Here is a 22,228-nt window from a genome sequence, read left to right as displayed (position 1 = left end):
ATAATTTTAAAACATTTAGTATATATATCTTTTAACTCTATATATATCGATAGTATTGTTAATTTTTTTTTCAAAACTTTTAGTACGAGATTAAGTGAGTATTTACTGCTTTGTATTTTAATCCGTGATCAAACATTCACCAGCTTTTATTAATACAGCATTCATTTTCAGGGCTTATGCATGCATGCAACATCAACAACTATTTAATTTTTAAGTAGAGGCCATGTTATCTTCCAAGTCTAAACATAAGACTATATATATATATATTTGTGTGTGTGTGTGTGTGTGTGTAGCCTGCAATAATCATCCAAAGGAGCTATCAATTTTATGTTTCCTCAATATAACACTAAATTCGTGTCATTTTCATGTACCTCTTAAAGAATTTCATTCATCTATTCCATAACAGGTGGTTTTGGAAAATCTTTAATCCAGTTAAACTATAGTCAAGAAATTTCAAGCTGGGAAAGCCAGCTGTTTTGCCTTTAACCTAGATCCTCTCCTAGCTCAGTTGCTCAAGATCATGAACAAGTTCATTGACCTCCATTGACAATGGCATATATAACGAGATCCTTGCAGAAAAGGTGCAAGCCATAGCTACATTTTGATCAAGAAGCTCCTCCTTTCCCAGGTGCCGGAATTATTGGTTTAAGGGTTTCAGAAAGAAAATTATGATTCTTCCTTTAAACACCAAGAACATTATAGTTGCAGCCTTAAAGAAACCACTCTGCATAACCTTTGCTAAAATAACAAGTTCAGAAATTTTTTCTCAATGTTCAACATGCAAATGCAAACAAATAGAACTCCAAGCGAGTTTTTTTTTTGTGGTACATTGATCTTTTAACAATAAATTATAAACCTGTGACTCATATGCAATAAGAATACACCACTCAATCAATCATCAGTTGTAGAAATGTACATGTTGTGCCTACTCTGTTGCATTTCTAGGGATGTCGCCTTTGCTATTCAGAGAAGTAACTGATGCAAGAATAACGAAACCACCCAGAACAATCATCAAGATACCCAATGAGTTCACCAGCAAAGCTTCAGTGGAGTAGCGTGATATCACGTTGTTGGTTTGGAGGAAAGTGACCTTTTCTAAGATACCAGTAGTAGCAGTGGCAACAGATAGGGCATAAATATAAACCCCAGAGAACACATGCCATGGAAGCAAGGTGGCCCTGCTGTTTCTTGAACCTCCTGGATACCAAAAGGTTACAAACCCAGAAGCCCACTGGAATGAAGAAACGATTATGAGTAGTTCATTAACTTGAAGAAGCGTAGTGCATGTGGGCAATCAAGAAAGGGAATGAAGAGGAAAAGTGAAAAGACCTGGATGCTGAAGAGGAAAAGGCAAGCTAGTCCCAGCCAAGAATGCAGGCTGTAAAAATTGTCAATGCCTTTGTCATTGTGGAATTTCAAAGCAGCCCAAAAGCCAATCAAGCTTAAACAAAATGCGAGGAATTGTAGTGTCAGATGAACTAATTTTTTGAAGCTTTTTGTTCCTGGCACCGTTTTGTAGGCTAGCATGGCTGCACGAGTCCGTAACAAGCATTTGAAACACAAAATCAGAAAACACCAACATGCCACCAGTGAAGAGTCAGTTCAAATTTAAGATAACGAAACATGAGAAGTTCCTAACATGCCAAATTTAAGTCATAGTTTTCTCTCTTCACCTTCTCCAGGACAAGACAAAATCGTTCATCCTATAATCATTGACACGTTTCTGCTCAAATAAACATGGCCTGCAATCTATGTTTTACACCCTCGCTTGTCCTTGGAACATTTAATTATCTTATCTGTTAGATTCACAATTAGAAGAACACTTGGAGAGAGTTCTCTTGTCTACATCCAGAAATGAAAAGGATACTAGATCTACATTCTCTTGATTAATCATCTCGTCCCCAGCACAAATGAATTCACACACCAGTAATGCCAAAAGAGCTGAAAAGGGATAGTTACCTTCACCATTCACGAGTACAAGCCCAATCACCATTAAAACAGGGTGTGCCTACAAATGGGACACAGAAACTGCATTAAGTCCACCAATCATCCAAGCCCAGATTTTGAAATCACAGCATCAATGAGAGGGGGAGTTGGAGTTCTTACATTGAAGATGAGATCTTTGTTAGCAGAGACAAGAGCCAGTCCTCCTCTGTAATGAACAGTCCATGTCAACACCAAAGCAGTTACTAACACCCCCATTAACCTAATCAACCTCATCAAGATTGGGAATTTAATCACTGGAACTGCCATTTTTCTTTCTTCTTCTTCTTCTTCTTCTTCTTTTTTTTAAAAAATAATAATAACTGCAAAGATGGGGAGAAAAAATAACTGCAAATACAAGGAGAAAAATGTAGAGCTAAAAAGGGGTTGGCTTTATTAAAGGGTTTGGCTTTTGGATCTATGCCTTCCTTTCTTTGATCGGTTGCCTTTGTTTATGTTTAGACTCCCAAAGACAGAATCTAACACTAGTTACTTCTTGTCTAAGAGAGAGGAAGGACTTGGAAGAAGAGAAATTCCAACTCACTTTTTTTTAAGGTTTTACAACTGACTACCACGTCAGCGCCATGCAGGGTTTCCTTTACTTTTAATAATTTCTTGGATAACTTTCTATATAATAAAAATGGAGGACATAAATATTATGGTTATTTATTTTAACAGAATGAAATGATATATGTTTCTGGTCACTGAAGATTTTAACGTGATTAATAAATTAAGTATACGTCGATGAAATTTATTAGAGAATTGAAGGTGTGATTAAAACATTATATATATATATATATAATTTAACTAGAACTGGGAATGAATTATAAAATCAGTAGATTAATTGTATGTGATTTTTTTATTGAAATAATTAAATGTTTGTAGAAGGTTTTTCAGGTTACATAAGTTTTCTTTTATGAAAAACACTAATATTGGAATATTAATTAAAAAAACTAGTTGTCAACAAATATTGACCCGCTAAAACAATTCAAAAATGTTAAAAATGCTTTTCTATATAGTGAAGAGTTTATATGATTTTTCTAGATATGAGCCTAATGATAGTGGTGGGGATGTTTTTCGACTATAAAAGACATTATATGAATTAAAACAGTTATTTAGATAATGGTTTAGATGATTTACTACTACCATGAAATGGTTTAGATATCATTAAAGTAACTCAGATCACATCTTATTTATGAAATGACAAGGTGATCATGTTACCTCATTAATTATTTATGTTAATGATATGATTTTTACAAGAAATGATCATGAGAAGATAAAAAAAAAATCTAATATCCAAATTTGAGATGAAGGATTCGGAAAGTCTCAAGTATTTTTTGGAAATTAAAATTGCTCATTTGCTAAAGAAATCTTCATTTCCCAACAGAAATATACTATTGATTTGTTAGCTGAGATTGATACATTAGATTATAAGTCATCCACTGCACCTATTGTTAAGAAACATCACTTAAGCACTTGAGGGTCTAGCTGCTGTGGTCAATCGTGTGACTTGTTCCGCCCCCGTCCCGGGTTCGACCCTCTATGTGCACGCCTGTCACCCCCGCGGTGCCTTACTTGCTCCTGGGCTTGCAGGATGTCCAGTGGACCGTGGGGAATAGTCGTGGTGCGCGTAAGCTGGCCCGGACACCCCACGCAAATCAAAAAAAAAAAAAAGAAACATCACTTAAAAAAAAAGAAAAAAGAAACATCATTTATAAGTGTGCCCTCATCAAATACCAACCAATAAATATAGGTATCAAAAGTTAATTGGGAAGTTTATTCATTTATCTTGTATTTGATTTAGCATTGTCTATGATATTAGATTGGTAAGTTATTTTATGCACTTTTTAAGTAAAGAACATATGAAAATAGTCAAGATGATTTTAAGTTATCTCAAATCAACCTCTATCTAAGGACTATTTCGTAAACATGGACATATAGATTTTGAAAGATATATAAATGTTGATTGGATATGTTCTTTCTCTTATCATCAATATCAATTTACATCTAGATATTTTATATTTATAGGAGGAAATCTTGTTATTTGATGAAGTAAAAAAGTAGAATATTATAACAAAGTCTTTGATTGAAGCTGAGTATTGTGGTATGACTCATGATAATTGTAAGTTATTGTGATTACGATTGTTGTTTTTTTGAAATAAATTATCAATCTTTAGGATTTATAAACTTTTATTGTGACAATAAAGTTGTAAGAAAAATTATTAATAATTTAGTTCAACATAATCACACAAAATACATTGAATTATATCATCATTTTATTTGAGAAAAACTAGATACCAATATCGTGGCTCTACCTTTTGTTAAGTCTGAAACTTAACTACAGATGTATTAAAACATGTTAGAGAATAATATAAATCATATCTTAGGACCTCACCTAACAGCTTAAGCTTTTGGGTTGAGATGGTTCTTTGACATGGTATCAGAGCCTTAATGACCAAATAGTCTAGAGTTTGAATCTCATCATCCCCATTTATTTGATAAAAATTAAGCATAAAGGTAATGTGAGCTTGTGCAAGTTTCAAACCTAAAGGGCTTTCACTTGAGGGGGTGTGTTAGAGAATAATATAAATCATATCCTAGGACCTCACCTAACCGCTTAAGCTTTTGAATTGAGATAGTTCTTTGACAAAACATGCAGGATCCAAATTAATTTTTTTTTCTTTTTGAATCTCTTGATAAGTTGGACATCAATCATATCTATACACCAACTTCCAACTTGAAAGGAGGAGTTGACAAGTGATCGTAGCGCTGTCATTTCTCTTAACAAGAGGGAGATTATTAGGCTAATTGTTAGTAGAGCAAACTTCCTAAATTAGCCTATTTAAATTGTTCCTTTTTTAACTAATTTCATAAATAGTATAGGAGCTCTTGTATATATGCGTATCCTGATTGTACAGAACAATAAAGGAAGTTTTTGATATCTCTACTGTGTTAACCCATGTTCAACCCCTCACTTATATATAATCCGAGCTTTGTACTAGGTCGATTTTCAAATTAATTTTATAACTATGACGTGAAATATTTATTCATTATAAAGTAGCAAACAATTAATGTTTATTTATTAGATAATTTTTGTATTTTTTTTTAATATAGCCAGCATGTTTCTAAAAAAAATGCAAATGAATTGTGTGAATGAATGCATAAAAAGGTTGATAGCTTACATGGTTATTTTCCTCAATCGATGTTCATAGTGACTTCTTCATGTGATGTGTTTTTTTAGCATCATCAAAGCTAGATTTAATTCTTCAAAATTCATTCTCAAGGATTATACAGTTGTGTTAATTTATGTTCATGATCTTGTATTTTAGTTTTTCATAAGAATTTAAAACATAATACTTAAATGTTTCATAGTTAATTCCTCGTCTAATAATTCATGCCTCGCAACGTATTGAATTATATTGTGAATAGTTTTGTTCCAAGGTCTTAAAACTATGCTTATGGATCTTAATTACTTGTCTCAAGTTTGAGAATAAACTAAAGACTTGAAGTTTCACTTCCTATGTTTCCTAGAGAACAGAAATCATGTTCATGGCAGAAGATTTTTAATGCAAAGAGGGCTTTGTGTGATTTGGAGGTGTAAAATTGCACTTGACGATCATCAAAATCAAGCACATTTGGCTGATCTTCTGCCCCATCGAGTTCTGAGAATGATTCCCCCACTAACTCCTCCTTTAATGGTGGCATAAGCAGCTGGTTCAGGCCATGAATTATCAGCCAGTCACTTTGATACATGTCGGGAAAGATAACAGGAGCACCATTAAGCACAAGCACATCACCAGACTTGGTCAAATTAATCATGAACCCTCCTGAGAAAGTTGGCAAACTTGTTCCATCATTGAACCCCTCCAAATCTTGCCTTGGAAACAATCCAGGAACCACATGTTTCCGAAAGATCGATGAATAATCACTAACAGTCTTTGCATATGCATCCATTGCTTGATCAACTGGTGCAAAGATTGTCAATCTTGTCTGGTTCTGGATCCCAAACAGTTGCGCATCAAGAAATGTTCCCATTATTGAATAACCTCTAGAAAGTAGTAAATGTGAAGCTTGGCCAAAAAAATCGACATCCAAGCCTGATGATTCATTCTGAGAAGTATTGCCAAGACTAGTAACTGGACTAGGAATTGGTGCTGGCGCTGGTGCTGGTGCTGGAGTCAAATTAGGAGAAATCTCTAGAGAAGAATTGAAGAACTCACTCATCCCAAATATGATCAGAGACCCAAAATCAACCAAGGCAGATTCTTCAATCGAGATTCCATTGATTGACAACTTTCCATCAAAATAACTCAAACTTGTAGTGACAATCAATGAGTGATTTGGCAACAACGTGGGGATTCTTGTACCAAAAGGAAGACTATCGAGGTAATACCCAGAACGTCTCACTGGCGAGATGTGATATTGGATATCAAGAACAGAAAGTTGGCCTAATCTTGCAAATGCAATGTCCAATGGAGCGAATATAGTTGCAGCAGATGATTCAAGATGGAGTCTTTTCGAAGTGATTTGAACGGTTAATGCCATGGAGAGATAGCCAGAGGTTGAGAGGATCTCCATGGCATTCGAGAAAGGGTTAGAAGCTGCAAGAACTGAGGAAGAGATTAAAAGGAGAATGAGAAGGAAGAGAAGCATGGTTGACATGGAAGGAGTCTGTCAAAGTTTTGTTCTAGTTTTTCTTGTTTCTTTTGTTTGCAAGGTCAAGAGAGTGAAGAAAAGAGAGAGAGAGAGATGGTCTCCGGAGGGTCCAGAGGAGAGGACTTGAAGACAATTTGGGCGGCAAAAGCATTAGGCAGTTAATATGGTTATGTGACCTTGAAAGTCAAACAAAAATCTAGTCATATACGTGGGCTTATAGCAAGGTTAGCTCTCTCATTCAAGGGAACTTTCATCTTGTTTATTGATTTGTTCTTGCCTAATGAGTTCAATTTGACACTTTTGTAACAAAAGATTGAAGTCACTAGAGAGGGTTGAGCCCTTAAAATTTACAAAATACATGCCAATAATATTATCATTTTAACAATGGAGGGCTTGCCTCCGCCTATGCTACCGATGTTTGATACATTGCTAAACTGAAAAAGTTTGATAATGTGGTGCAGCTCCATAACGAGGCATAGAGAAGGTAACAGTGGAACAGATGATGACAGATCAGTGATCAGAGGAAACAGAACAACAGAGAAATTTCACATGTCGTATGATACCTTCAATGATCAAGTTGTGGCCAGGCATGGAGGATTTGCTTTCCTTCTATCCCTATATGAAATTGCAATCATGGCAACATGAAGGTTCAATTTTTACCATTTCAATAGAGTTGCTGCTGTTTTGCTGGCATGCTCTTGTTATTTGAGCACAGCAAGGAAACAAGAGGAATAATTTCAAGAGAACTGCTAGTCTTGAATTTTTACTTGGGCCAAGAAACAATACATAAAAGGTGGGGGAACTCCACAAATAAATTAGTCATTCAACAAAATATGTTCTTTTGTTTATTTTCAGTACATTTCCAAGCAACCAGAGAAAAAGTTACATCGCCATTTATGGATATCTCCAATTCGGCCAGGCACTACCATTAGGTGACAGGTTACACCTGATCACTGCATTGCAAACTCCAAGCACCAAACCAACCATTACCCTACAAACTCAGTGTCGGTTGGTGTGAGATGACTTCGACAGGAACTAAATATCACCAAATATTACACTATAAACTCGAGTGATAATTAGAAGGCATCATTGCCATAACCTCTACCACGACCAGCATAGCCATAACCTCTTCCATAATAACCACCATGTGATCGACCACCCCGATCAGGTCCCCAGCCACCTCGACCACCCCGATGGTGGGAGAAATTACCAAATGCCTGCAATTTTAAATCAAGAGAAATCAGCTCAGTGATAATGAAACAAAAACTATTCCAGAACAAAGAGAAACAGGGTTGATCATGGCATTTGAAAACAAAAATTCATCATTTCAGCAGTTCAGAATGTTTTTGAAACTTCTATTCTAAAACAAAACAAAACTATTTAGACAATCCAACATAATTTCGTAGCTGCAGTAAAAACATTGACAAATTTTATCAGATTAGATTATAAAATTAGAAAAAGTAAACTGATGAGGACTATAGGGAACAACACAGACATTGGTATCTCTTATTGACTGCTGGGAAAACCTAGCCCTCCCATTGCGTGATCCACCATCAAGAGCACCACACGAAATGGAATCAAAAAAGTCATCCTTCACATAAACAGGCTGCAGAACAGGAAATGCAGAGTAAGAACAAGTACAATGGATTGGAGACAGAAGATCCTTTCAATCTTTGCAGCTTTGTGTGTGTGTGCGTGCATGCGTGCCTGCGTGCGTGTGTGTGCGTGTGTGTGTGCGTGCGTGTGTGAGAGAGAGAGAGAGAGTTTACCTTGGCCTCATGTTTTGACGATCCAACATCATCTTCATCTAGTAAATCATCCCTGTCTTGAGCTTTGTGACTCTTACCAAGGTGACCCCATACTTCTTCCTTGTTGAATTTCTCATTCATTGCTGTAAAATCAAAATCCTCCTCAAATCTGGTAGCAGAACGTGCAATCTGCAATCCAAAAGATTGGTTTGTTGAAAATCAAAGTCCGCCAATATCATCACCTCAAAGAATATTGGCCATAACTAATTTGGTTTGGAAAAGCAATACAGACAAACTGCTTTTCTGATGTTACCAATGAACTAGCAGTGATTGAGAAAGAAAGGAAGAAATTAAGCACAAAAACTGAGACTATTCTGTACCTAGAACCAGTAATTGCATTGTTAAAAAAAGTAAAAATAACCCAAAAAAAAAACGAATAAAGAAAGGGAGAAAAGAAATTAGAGCCATGCGAAACTAAAGTAGGATGTTTTCAGAAACTTTCCATTTAATATTCCTTAGAAGTAACAGCTCATTGGATAATGTAAGGTTCTTATTTTACGTTGGTCATGTCATACAGAATCAAAGTCAAATTTCCTGATCATGATAAAGAAAAAGGTTAAATCTGCCAGTATGGAAAAATGCAAGCAAAACAACAAATACCTCATTTCCTCTTCCCCTTCCACGTCCTCCTCTACTACTTTGGTAAGTGTACATAGGAGCTCCATATACCTTCAAGGGGAAAAGAAACAGATGAGGTAGATTACAATTCAAACAATTTATGTGAGAAACTTGTAGAAAAGAATTTATCACCAAACAAGGCACCAGGAAACATGAATTTAAAGTGATCAATTTCAAATTTTCTCAAGTCAACAATAATAGAGCTCTCGGCAAATTTGCATACCTTATGTTCAGGTTGTGAAGGTAGGGGTAATATGGATTCCTGTACTTCAGTCACAGCTGTTGTTGGTGGTGGTGCTGACAATTCTGGTGATGATACCTGCACCACCTCAACATCCTTTTGAGCTATATGTGAAGACTGCAGTGAGGGCATTATAGGGGGGGCAGGCTGCAAAAGTTGGCCTGGCGTAACTAGAGAAGGTGTTTTTCCCTCGTTCATAACTGAACTTGATGCCCTCATAATGGAGGTTGGAGGTTCAGAAATACTTTTAAAAGGCATTATTGGATCTGGCACTGTCTTGGGTATGTCAGAACCTGATGGTGCAATGGCAATTTTATCTACAGCAGTGGTCAATGGGGAAGCCAATGGCAATTTACTAGGAAGATTTTGAGTAGAAACCCTATCAGGAATTAAATTTGCTGAGTCTGAAACCATTGCAGAAGACCGTGATGGAAGGGTAGAAGTCTGTAAATTTAATGGTGGCAACAAAGGAGGGGGGTTTTCTGAGAGTGCAGAAGCTGAAGTGTTGGATGCATTCATGGCAGGATACTGAACATATTGCAACATGGAAGGTGGCATTGACAAGTTGGGAGGGGGTCGAAGCAAAGCTTGCTGCGGGGCCTGAACTCCATTTGAGGGCCCATAGTATCCCTGCCAATACATTGGCATGGCAAGCCCACTAGTGTTTGTGGTTGGAGGAAGATGTGACGAACCCCACGGTTCTAAACTTGCACCAGGCTGATATTGGGGAAGACTCCCTTGAAATGTTGCCCTGGGAAGACCATTGGATGAAGCATGGGAACTTGGATCTGTTAGCGGTCCATTAGCAGAAGAAGGCAAATTCATGGATGCAGTTGTTGCTTGAGGATACTGAGACTGCGCAGGGAAGTCAAATAAACGATGTTGTGAGTAAGCAAGGCAAGACATTCTTTCACCAGTCCATGTCAAGCCAAGATACAACAAGCACAATTCAGATTTTTATTTTCTTCACCTGGATGATTGCAGGATCATTGTGTACTGGTGTTGCAGTCTGAACAGGTGGATAAGATTTGACCTGCAAATCCTGTGACCAAATGAACCAAAGAAAGAATACAAATGAGCTATCCAATGATAATTTAAATATGAAGACTATCAGAGGCCAACTTAACAAAATGTTTGGCCCATAAACAGTAAAATCAATGATGGTCTACTGTAACTCCTTAAATATTCAACATGATTTTCCAAAACTCAACAAATGAAGGATTTCTTTATGTTCATGTGAGCTGGTGTGCAACAAAGCTTTAATAAATCCAACTGAAACTGATTTTAAGCATGAGATGTCCTAAGAAACAGTGTCAAGAATTGTAGTGGCACTTTATTTATGATATTCTGCACCAAAAGTTTTGCTGCAGAGGCAGGGGCTTAACAAGTATATAATTCCCTGTCCAGGGCAGGCAAGCATGGTTCATGAATTCGTGCCCAGAATCAAGCCTAGCACATCTTAGCCAGAACTTCATCTGGAGTATAAATAAAGGAGACGGACACAGCAAAAATACAAAACCATCACAACTACCAACAAGTAGCAACATGGTGTCAAAAAACTCAGCCATGAAAAAAAAATCCTAGTCTGTCTGTGGCTGACAAGTTCAAAGTTGTATGCCTCATTTTAGACCATCTATACAGTGCCAAAGTGTGTGGTTGATAAACGGTCAATCTTTTGAACATGGTGCAGGAATGACCAGAGACAACAATTCTGAACTTACAAACAACACGAAAAAAAAAAAACAAAAAACATGCATGTTTTCTAGTTCCAAACTGTGTGGTCTAATACAGACAGTTTATCCAAGAAGAAATCAAGCATAAGCAATGATAGCAAGTATGATCATAATACATATTATGCATGTTTCCAGAAAGAGCCTCTTAACACCTAGTCCAGACTTTGGTTTTTCATATGCACAGCATATGATTCTCATTGCAGATAATCAGTATACCTTGATATCAGTTCCTCGGAAGAGTATGAACTCATAAACTTTATCACTTGGAGGAACTTGTAGACCATCCTTTTTCCGCCCTTCTGTTCCAAATGATCTTACTGCAAATTTAAGTGATGCAATTTAAAACCAAAAGATATGCTCTGCATCTTTAAAAAGTAACCAGAAGAAAGAGAGGGAATAAAATACAGAACTTCTAACCAAAGACTTACTTTTAATATCTTTTGAGACTCACAATTTCATTATCCTCAGAAATACAAGAAAGTTGAAGTGGCTGAAAAACATATTAAATCACATTGATTCTAGAAAAATGTGGTTGGTGCTATAGCAATTTAAAATAGGATTAGCACAAAACATAGAAGATTGTGACCCAAATTTACCACATTATGGTTCCAGCATAAGTATAAAACTTTCTATTAAAAAAACTGTATGGTAAAGTGAAAACAATAGATGGTATTTCAGCAGGCATAAAAGCAACAAAAGCTATTGTTATGCTAAGGAAAACACTTCTATCATGGAAATATCACTGATTTCATATGAAAATGATGTGATATCTGCCGTATGTGTTAACAATATTATCTAGCATTAGGAGAGGGTTTCATTTTTTCCTATAAATAATTACATTAGAGATGCAAAGAGGGCACAAGACAAGCACATGGCATATGTAAAAGGCTGAAGCAACTTGAATTGTGCTTATAATAATTTATTATGCAGTACATTTCTTTAGACAAATTTATTTGTGTCAGGCTGTCGGTTTGCTGTCCTACCACCAAAACAATATTTGGTTTTCAGTGAGTATTTAACTTTTCAAAAATTGCTGTTTTTCCTGCAAAGAAGAGATAATTTAAGAAAAACACCTTTCTTTGGCCATTGATGTAAGAGAAACCTTGGACTAGTAGCTTAGAAAGAGAGTTGACAGGTGAAACAGCTTCATGGTTGGTTTAGCAAATTTTAAAAAAGGAAAAACCATCTTAATTAGTAATTACATGTAAACTTGAAAATGGAAGGCCTAAGGGCATCTCCAATTACTGTTTTATGAAAAGAAAGGTATATTAGTAACTAATTTCAAGGTGAAATAGAGATCCTCATGAAAAGGAAAGCAGAAAGAAACAGAAACATGTAGAAAAACAACTGAAACTGAAATAAAAGACCATAAAATCAAGAGATGGACATCTTCCTGGTTGGTTTTGATGATTTCATCAAGATCTGAGTATAAAAGACACCAATATCCAGGATCGGAAAAGAATTAAAAACCAGATTTTCAAATTTAAAAAACTTGTGCGGCACCAGAATGCTTTAGGCCTTTGAATGTTCAACACACTACCATATAAATGGAATGCAAGTTGCCAGTATGTCTTGCCTCCCCTAATGTGGAAGAGAAATCTAACAAAATGATGTCAGATAAGCAATTTAGTTGGGTCATGGAAGTGAAGAATACCAATGTTATGACCAGAAATGAGAGCTGCAACAGCCACACACAACTGTTAGAAACAATACTGTTATCCTGTGTAAAGGGATTCTTTCAACCATTCTAAGAAAAAAAAGCATTTTGACCTCGATAAGAGATAAATTCTATGATCTACTTTGGATGAGAACTTATCCCAGATTACATACAAATCTCATCAAATCATTCATGAAATGTAACTCATGGAAACAGAAGTGAGATGTAATTCACACTCCCTTGGTCCAGTTGTGTTCTCTTTCCAAACTTACATTTACGTAATATGCAAAATCAGTGACATTCTATGGAGAAGTTGATGTTTAACTAGTTTATCAACGGAATTTCTGGACTTACAAAACCAACAGATCCTTCCAATTAAGACATGACACTATTGAAAATTGTAAAAGATTGCACCAGAGTGTTATGCCCTCCCTTTCATTCTTTCTTCTTACCAACATGGCATCCTTCCTCTCATTGAATAATAGTATACCTTGAATCATAAACAAAAATGTCTAATCCCAAAGAGGACCATGAAGCAGATTCTGCAACCATAGCTGCCTTAGTTCAATCCTCTTAAACAACACAACAACTATTCTTCAGATATATAGCTATGTTTAAATGCTAATATCTTTCACCATTTCCCATTCAGCAAACAGCATTGAACTGGGCTCCCAAAATTTTCTTTACCAGTAGAAATTCTCCCAATTACAAATGAAGCTTCAGTATTGAATACAATTAATATTTGAACATCCATATCCATACATAAATGACTAAACCAAAATGCAAAGCACTCCAAAGCTCCAACCCACATCACAAAATCACATTGACACATAATAATAATAATTAAAAAAAACATTCAAGATTGAAAGAATCCCTGTCTCCACGACCTAAAAAACACAAACCCAGAAAGCAAAGTCCCGCAAAAAGAAAAGAAAACCCCAAAAATGAAAGATTGAAATAATTACCATTTCTTAAACCGATGGTGGATTCTTGAGTATCGATGTTAAAAAGAACGCCTTCATAACGAATCTCAGACTTTGAAGTCAAGCTAATCAAGCTACCTACATAGGAATCAGCTGATGCCCCTCCACCACTACTTGAAGAAGATCTGGCTGCCTCCGCTGTTGCTGCTGCCATGACCTCAAAACTTAATTCAATAAAGATTGATGCTTTCTTGTTCCTTTGTCAAGGTCGAAACAGTACATGCAGATAGATGCAAAGGGTCCGTATTTCTCTCTCTTTTTTTGGCTTTAATAGTGGTGGCGAGCACAGTTATTAAACCCAACCCGGCCCGGCCCGGCGGGTCGACCCGGAACCCGGTAAACCAGGTGGCTGGACCGGTCAGGGTTTAACAAAAAACTGGCTGTGGCAACAGCCCGGCTAAACCCGGACGAGACCCGGTTTTTTTTTTCAAATGTGGGATTTGAAATACATTAGTATATATACTCTATATTTCCAAGAAAAAATCATGTTTTTTCAATGTGGGATAAAAAACCTTTTGGTTTAAATACTTCAACTTAAAAGGATAACATAGTATTTTTTCAATGTGGGATTTGAATCCTTTTCATATATTTACACTATGTTCCCATGAAAAAAACCATGTTTTTTCAATGTGGAATAAAAAACCTTTTGGTTTAAATACTTCAACTTAAAAGGATAACATAATATCTTTTCAATGTGGAGTTTGAAGCCCTTTTATATATATGTTCCCATGAAAAAAACCATGTTTTTTCAATGTAGGATAAAAAATCTTTTGGTTTAAATACTTCAACTTAAAAGGATAACATAGTATTTTTTCAATGTGGGATTTGAACCCCTTTCATATATATACACTATGTTCCCATGAAAAAAACCATGTTTTTTCAATGTGGAATAAAAAACCTTTTGGTTTAAATATTTCAACTTAAAATGATAATATAGTATCTTTTCAATGTTGGATTTGAAGCCCTTTCATATATATACACTATGTTCCCATGAAAAAAACCATGTTTTTTCAATGTGGGATAAAAAAACCTTGTGGTTTAAATACTTCAACTTAAAAGGATAACATAATATCTTTTCAATGTGGGATTTGAAGCCCTTTCATATATATACTCCATGTTCCCATGAAAAAAGTTATGTTTTTTCAATGTGGGATTTGAAACCCATTAGTATATATACTCTATGTTTCCAAGGAAAAAGTTATGTTTTTTCAATATGGGATAAAAAACTTTTTTAGTTTAAATACTTTAACTTAAAAGCTTAACATAATATCTTTTTAATGTGGGATAAAAAACTTTTTAAAATATTCTTTTAAACTTCATAATATGTATAATCTATATTTATATGGATTTTTTCATATGAAATATTAAAACTTTATTTTTTTTAATTTTTCCGGGTTAATTCGGGTTAACCCGAGTTGACCCGGGTTGACCCCTAAAATCCAGAACCCGGCTCCTTGGCTGGGTCAACCCCGGACCGGGTCTAATAACTATGGTGGCGAGTCTTCTTGGTTTGGTGACGGTCCCTCTGTGTAATGAAATTGCTGGATAAGTAAGTATTTGTTCCAACTACTATAATAATTGGAAAAATATGCTCAAGTTGTACTTTATCTGTATTGTAATTTATAAGTTTCGGACAGTATTCAATAATAATAATAATAATAATAATAATAATAATAATATAATTTATTTTATATTAAACTACCCAATTGATCAGCACTATATGGCAAGCCATTTATTATAAATAAAAAATTAATTGTGAAATGTAAAGGAATGGCGTGTATTTAATAAAATAAATAAAAAGTTATATATATTAATAAATATTAAATATAACTGTTAGTGTTGATTAAATAATAAATCAATAGGTTATAAGATAGATGTGTATTAATATATTTTATTTTGTGTTGTGAGAAGCTATTTAAATTTTTTTATTTAATTGTATGAAAAAAAGTTTTTTAAGAAAAATAATAATTTAAATTCTATTAAATAAAATAATTTTCTAGTATAATTCCACATTTTTTTACTGATCTATATTTTCTCAAAAGAAAATAAATAACTTTTTTAACTATGTTTTTTATTTTATAAATACTAAAAGCAATTAGAATAAATATATAAAATTCAATGATTTGAAATAAAAATAAAAAAGTTACCTTTTTAACTAAAATTTCTTTATCTTACAAATTTGCTCTCTTTTTTATATAAGAATCATAAAAACAATTTTTTAGATTTTGACATGAATACTCATGTGTTAAAATATATATAAAAATAATACATTACTCACGTGTTTCCACAAGAAACTATAAATTATACGACAATAAAAATAAATATTCACAAGAAAAACAATAAAAAAAATATAATAAAAAAAGATAATAAAAAAATCATAAAGGATTATAAAAAAAGAGTTTGCAAATATTATAAAAAGAATGTTATAATATTATTTAAAAAATAAAAACTAAATGATATTTAAAAAAATAACATCCTAAATATATTTATAAAAACTTTATTTTAATAGATTTTAATTAAAATTCATGAAGAAAAACTCCACAAAACCTTTATAAAAAAAAGACCAAATGCTTGAACTCAGGTGAGTCAATGCACCTTGACTTTTTTTGTTTTTTAAAAAACAACAGATGACTTATTGTTTGTGACGGTTGAAAACTTTGGCCACTCAAGTGGTCGGAAAGTTAGGTCCTAACTTCTTAGATAAAAAAAAAACCCTCCTTTACAATTATGTTTTTATCTAAAAACATTTAAGACATACGATAGAAATCTCAATAAATTTATTTGTTATCTTAAAACATTCTTTAATTTATCAAAAAACTAAAAAATTATCTTGAATAAAAAAATTCTCAAGTCCTCATCTCTTTTTTTAGAAAGACATAAGATAAAAAAAATATCTCAATGATTTTTTTTCATCAAATGAAACATGTTGACACAAATTAGTTTTTTTATTGCAAGAATATGGTCAATGATCATTTTTCTCTTCTCCTCTATTTTCCAATAACTTCTTTTATTTTTTTCAAACCCATAAACTCAAATGTGAATAAAATAAAGCTTGAAATTAAAATGTCAAATCTGAAAAAAAAAACAAGGATAAAAAATTAATAAATTAAAAACTTCAAAGATCAAAATATACTTTTCAACTACTCGTGAACAATAAATAAAAACAAGTATGTCCTTTTGCTTTAGTTTACAATCTAGTTCCTAGTGTTTTAATTTTAAAAAAATTCTAAAGTTAAGTTCCACACTACAAAATTAAGAATTAATTTAACAATGACACTATTTTTTTTATATATCATAAGAACTTAATTGTATGCGGAAAAAAATAAATTATAAGGCCAATTTTTTTATCAATTTAACATGAAAAAATAAAATTGAAAAATAATAATCAAAACAAAATAATTTTTTAGGAATAAAAAAAAGAATTGCTTAATTGCATTGTTCCAATTTATAATGCAACTAAGTGAGTGCATATGAATTGAAATAGTTTTTTTTCCTAAGAGAATTAGTTTTTGTTAATAATAATAATATTTTCACTTTTTATATACTAGTCATGGATTGATAAAGGAGGACTAGATGGGTTTTTAAAGTTTATTTTTAAGAATAAGCTTTTACTTAAGATTGAGATCTTTAATAAAACAAGATAGGAATATAAATATCACTTTAATTGTAAATTTATTCAAGGTTTTTAAATTAAATTAATTTGATTATAAGAATTTTTCTTGTCTTTTTGGTACTATTACCATAATCTATATTAATAAAACCTAAAATATAAGGGGAAAACATTGTAGATTATTACTGAAAACAGAGTTTATTGAAATGGTATTTTCAAGATATTAGCTTTTTTACTCAAAAAAAAACTTAAAATTGGCTATTAAAAGCATTGAGGTCTTTTCACAATACCATTAGTCATTACCAAATTGCTTGGGTATAAATAAATCTTTTTTTTTATTTTAAAAGCACAATAAAATGACCAAAATATCATTGAAAGCAAAATATTTAAAACATGTTTTTTCTTTTTGTCACTATAAAGTCAATTAAGAGGTAATTTTATATTTAAATAAATAAAAACAAAAAGCTCAATGAAAAGACTAAAATGTCATTGAAAGCAAAAAAATTTAAAACTAGTGTCAATGGTCTTTTTTGTGTTTTTACAATGGTTTTTTCATCATTATTAGGTCAGATAAGAGACAGTTTGATATTTGAATAAATATAAAAAATAATAAAAAGTAAAAAGTGATTGACATGTGTGGGAGGCACCTGCACCTTTCAAGCAGTGCCTCCCATCGGCTAAAATCTCTTTTCACTGTGTCATTGAAAATATTATGGTATCCTTTATCATTTGGGGTAGCACGTGGGTCGATGTTGACGTGGTTTATAATCAGCAACACTTTATTTTTTTCCTATTTTATTTTTTCTCCCCTCGAAATTCGCGTCAATCATGCAAAAATTCAGACTTACCCTTTTAATTATGGGTATTTCCACTTAGATCCGTATTTTTTTGTTTTTAAATTTTATGTTCTTGGTTCTTTTATAAAATTTTATTTTTTTTTCAATTTCATTATTTAATCACAATTTGGTATATGTTATTTTTTTTCAATTTGGTCCTTATTCTTTTGATTATTTTATTTTATTTAATTGATTTTTATTTTCAATTTTACCATTCGATTAAATATTTGTTTATATTTTTATTTCAATTTGATCATCATTTATTTGATTGTTTTAATTTCTTTTTAGATCTTTTTGTTAAATTGAATTTTCTTTTAATTTCACCCTTAAATTAATTTTTTTTTGTATTTCAATTTTAATCCTTATTCTTTTAATTGTTATTTTTTTTTAATTTTGAATCCTTTTGTATAATTGAGTTTTTTTTTCAATTTCATCCTTAAATATTTTGATTGATTGACAGTTGGACTTTATGGTTTTTCCATATGGGATGCTTATGATCTAATAACTCAAATCACATGTTTGAAAAGTTAACGTGGATTAGTTTTTTTTTAAAAAAAAAATTGTCTTTGTTATTTTCTTCATTTTTTCTTTATCATGTTATCTCGAACTCATGACCTTGATTATATGTTTGACGAGATAAGTTGAGTTGACTCGGCCCTGATTTTAAAGGTTACAGGTTTGTCATGATAACTCGAGTTAACTCAAGTCGATTGTTTTATGTCATTTTTTACACAATTGTTTTGTCCTTTTTTGAAAAACTATTTTTTTTCATGTTATCATGATAGATTTTTTAAAAAATTGGTTAATTTTTTGTCATTGTCTATTTTTTTATCGTCTAATTAAAATAAAACTAATCTTTTGACTTAGTTGAATCTATGAACCGAGTCACATATTTTTCTTCTTTCTTCAAAACATGTTTCCGATACTTGAATATTATTTTTTACACAAAGAAATAATATAACCCTTGCAACATCACACAATTCCACACCTAGTGCAACACTATTAATAATGGTCTCTGTAACATATCAATCTAATAAATAATGATGAATCAATAATTCAAAGAAATCCTCAAATTTAGAATATTAACATGACAATCACAATGAAATAAAATATTTAAAATGTATTGCTTGTTAATGTTTTTATTACAAATACATTAATTTTAGGATTGTTTGAAAAGGGTGATCTTAATTTACCTATAAACTAATACGAAGGATACATACATGTAAACTAATTTGAAGATATTTTTTACTGAATTAAAAAAATAAAGTTTTAAGGGTTCACAATATGGATCTTGAGTAGCTGCTCTGATATTTTGATTAAATCGATACATGATTTAAATCCCTAAATCTAGTTGTATGATAGTTTCTCCTGGAAAAAAATTAATTCATAAATGCCAATCAAATACGTTAAAATATATAAATGAAGTGTTGTCCAGTAATCACAAATGAGTAGATGATTAAACAAGTGGATATATCTATTTAGTTTATAATCATACAGACATATAAAACATGATAATTTTGCAATTATTACAAAAAAACTATCATACATACTAAACAAATATATAAACTTACAAAAGATATAGAAAAAACAATCCTAACATGCAAACTAAAAAAAGTTTTAAAATTATAGTTAAACAAAACTAGTTTAAGGTACTTGTTGAAATTCTTAGAAAATATCTACTTTGAAATTTTTATCGTTGTTAATGATCAATTATTTATCCTTAAAATTTTATTGTTCATCATTTTATGTAAAAGGACTGACTTCAATAAATCTCTTAAAATTCTAACAACTTCTTTTTGTTTAGGTGCACTCCTAAATAAGGACCAATTAACTTAAAAATCTATACTCAATATATCTCTATAGAGACTAAACCTAAGCTCTATAGTAGAAAAGAATGAGTAAACAAACAAGTTTTTTAAAAAATAACAACAAAGGAAGGAAATAACTCATAATTTATGAATTTTCACCCATCAAAGTCATCTATTTATAGGACTTGGAAACCAAAACATTAATTACTCATAATTTATGAATATTTATTAATTATGATGAATGTTCAAAGTTCATGAAAATTCATAAATACATTTATTTTATCACATAATTAATATATTAGTTCATGTACTAAGATATTTATGTTAGGAACCAAAAAAATTATCGATTAAACAAGGATTTAATAGCAAAATATTTTTTATTAATCAAACCTAAACCTAAACTCTTGAGCCCACAAGCCTATTCCTTGGTCAACAAAGCTGTTTTGGATTTGAAACTTTTGTTATCTAAAGGTTCATTGAAAATACTTTCTCATTCATCTTTAATTAATTGGTTTTTAAAACCATGTTAATATTTTATGTTAAAGTACGTATGTTGGATTACAAAGTCCAACATTAATTCTTTTAATTAAAGTTTAACTCATAAGAAGATCAATGATTTATTGTTAATGCAAAGTTATTAAACCCAATCCGTGTTAAGAGTTGAATGAGATAATTTAGGTTAACCTGATCAATTAATGTTTTAATTTTTTTTGAAAAAAAATCAAAATAATGTTGCTTCAATTTAAAAAAACACATTAAAATGATTTTATTTTTTTTTAAATCAAATTGGGTTTTAATAAGCTTAATTGGGTCACCAATTGACTCGTCAAGTAACACGAGTTAACTCTCACCATTTAAAAAAAAAAAACTCGGTTCAAGCCAAGTTTTAGATCAACCACACATATCTAAGCCGGATTTAATAATACTATTGACATATCAAATTTCATGTAGTTGCTGAATGAAAGAGATATATTCAACACTTTAATAACTCTCAAGACATTCACATTTAAATGACATGGGACAAATGATTTAATGTTTTTTTAATCAAACCACAATTATATTTGAGAAAATTGTTGGTTTTAAGAAATCTTTAAACATTACATGCCTACATATGTAGTTACATGCAACTCATCATAACACAAAAAGAAACACAAACAAGAATATAATAAGATAGAAAGATAGAATTGAAATCGAATAGGGTTATCACATAGAACTTTAATTCATAATTTTATTATTGAATGTTTCTCTTCAAGTATAATGCCTCATTAAAAGTGTTACAATTCATTAAATAAACCCTAAAATTAACCTAAAAAACTAGAAAACATGAAAAAATAAAGGAATAACAATAAAAGTCCTAAACAAACTAGGAAAAATAAAATTATTAAGCATAATATTTAATTCCTTAAACTAAATAGGAAAAAAATAAATAAAAAAAATAGCTTTTTTTTTTTAAAAAAATCCTCTTGTATTAGTCTCCTTTCCATTAAAAATATTATACATGTCAATAACATGCTCAACCTCTCTAACAACGAAACCAAACTTAGTGTTAAGGAGGAGATTTGAAAATATTCTTCACAACTTTTATCTAAAGTACAATAACATCAACTTTAACCCTATCAATTCCAAAATTCTCTTTAAGCACATGTGAGGCACACATTTCACAATATGCTTCACAAAAAATCACTTTTTAAGCCATATTTAATTTTGTTCCTTTTTTGTGGACATCACACACTAAGAATTTTACATCCAAATCTTCTACTTATTCAACACCATTTTTATAATCCCCATCAATTTTTGGTGGTTGATTTTAATCCATAAATGAATTAATATCATCAAAACTTTCAATTTTAACATTAGATTCATCCCAATAAAAGAATTATGTTTTTTGCTCATGCCTCTTAAATGGTTTCTCAAAATTAGCAATAGATACGTGTTCACTTTTCTTATGATCTTATGGATCCTCACCTTCATCAACTAATGGATTAATTTTGTAATTAATCTTTGCATGTCTTCTATAATTAGTTCCTAAATTCCTTTCTTTTTTTTCAATTTTACAATTTATCTCTACATGTCTCCTAACACCAGTTTCTGAACATATTTTTTCTCGTGGAGGACCTTTGTATATATCCTCTCTAATACAAGAACACTATATTCCACTATCTCTTTCAGTAATGGTTATTCCATCACACAATAAAAAAATAACCATCAAGATTGTTAGGCTCTAATGTCAACTAACATAGATAAAAATACAAACAAAAAGACAACATTGAAGTTGAATGAGATTGTCACACAAAA

The 22,228-nt window shown here is 31.8% G+C and overlaps 3 protein-coding genes across 3 annotated transcripts; all 3 read right to left on the bottom strand.

Annotated features, from left to right (window-relative positions):
- Positions 1 to 710: 710 nt before the first annotated feature.
- LOC133670918 (transmembrane ascorbate ferrireductase 2-like) lies at positions 711 to 21,386 on the bottom strand. Its single transcript, XM_062091521.1, has 5 exons — positions 21,374 to 21,386; positions 2,107 to 2,270; positions 1,960 to 2,008; positions 1,330 to 1,529; positions 711 to 1,231 (listed from the first exon to the last, which is right to left on the bottom strand). The coding sequence occupies exons 2-5, from the start codon at positions 2,251 to 2,253 to the stop codon at positions 926 to 928; spliced, it is 702 nt and encodes a 233-aa protein (XP_061947505.1). The 5' UTR covers positions 2,254 to 2,270; positions 21,374 to 21,386; the 3' UTR covers positions 711 to 925.
- Positions 5,479 to 6,636, bottom strand: LOC133670814 (putative fasciclin-like arabinogalactan protein 20). Its single transcript, XM_062091418.1, has one exon. The coding sequence runs from the start codon at positions 6,634 to 6,636 to the stop codon at positions 5,479 to 5,481; it is 1,158 nt and encodes a 385-aa protein (XP_061947402.1).
- Positions 7,423 to 15,255, bottom strand: LOC133671282 (protein decapping 5-like). The gene is made up of 9 exons (XM_062092006.1): positions 15,180 to 15,255; positions 13,662 to 13,963; positions 11,256 to 11,356; positions 10,277 to 10,348; positions 9,289 to 10,161; positions 9,048 to 9,116; positions 8,409 to 8,576; positions 8,135 to 8,245; positions 7,423 to 7,856 (listed from the first exon to the last, which is right to left on the bottom strand). Exons 2-9 carry the CDS (start codon positions 13,831 to 13,833, stop codon positions 7,716 to 7,718), a joined length of 1,707 nt encoding a protein of 568 aa, XP_061947990.1. The 5' UTR covers positions 13,834 to 13,963; positions 15,180 to 15,255; the 3' UTR covers positions 7,423 to 7,715.
- Positions 21,387 to 22,228: the final 842 nt, after the last annotated feature.

Source organism: Populus nigra, chromosome 13, assembly GCF_951802175.1.
Source record: "Populus nigra chromosome 13, ddPopNigr1.1, whole genome shotgun sequence".
NCBI lineage: Eukaryota > Viridiplantae > Streptophyta > Magnoliopsida > Malpighiales > Salicaceae > Populus > Populus nigra.
The sequence above is the reverse complement of the archived record's forward strand: the minus strand, read 5'-3'. Positions and strand labels throughout refer to the sequence as shown.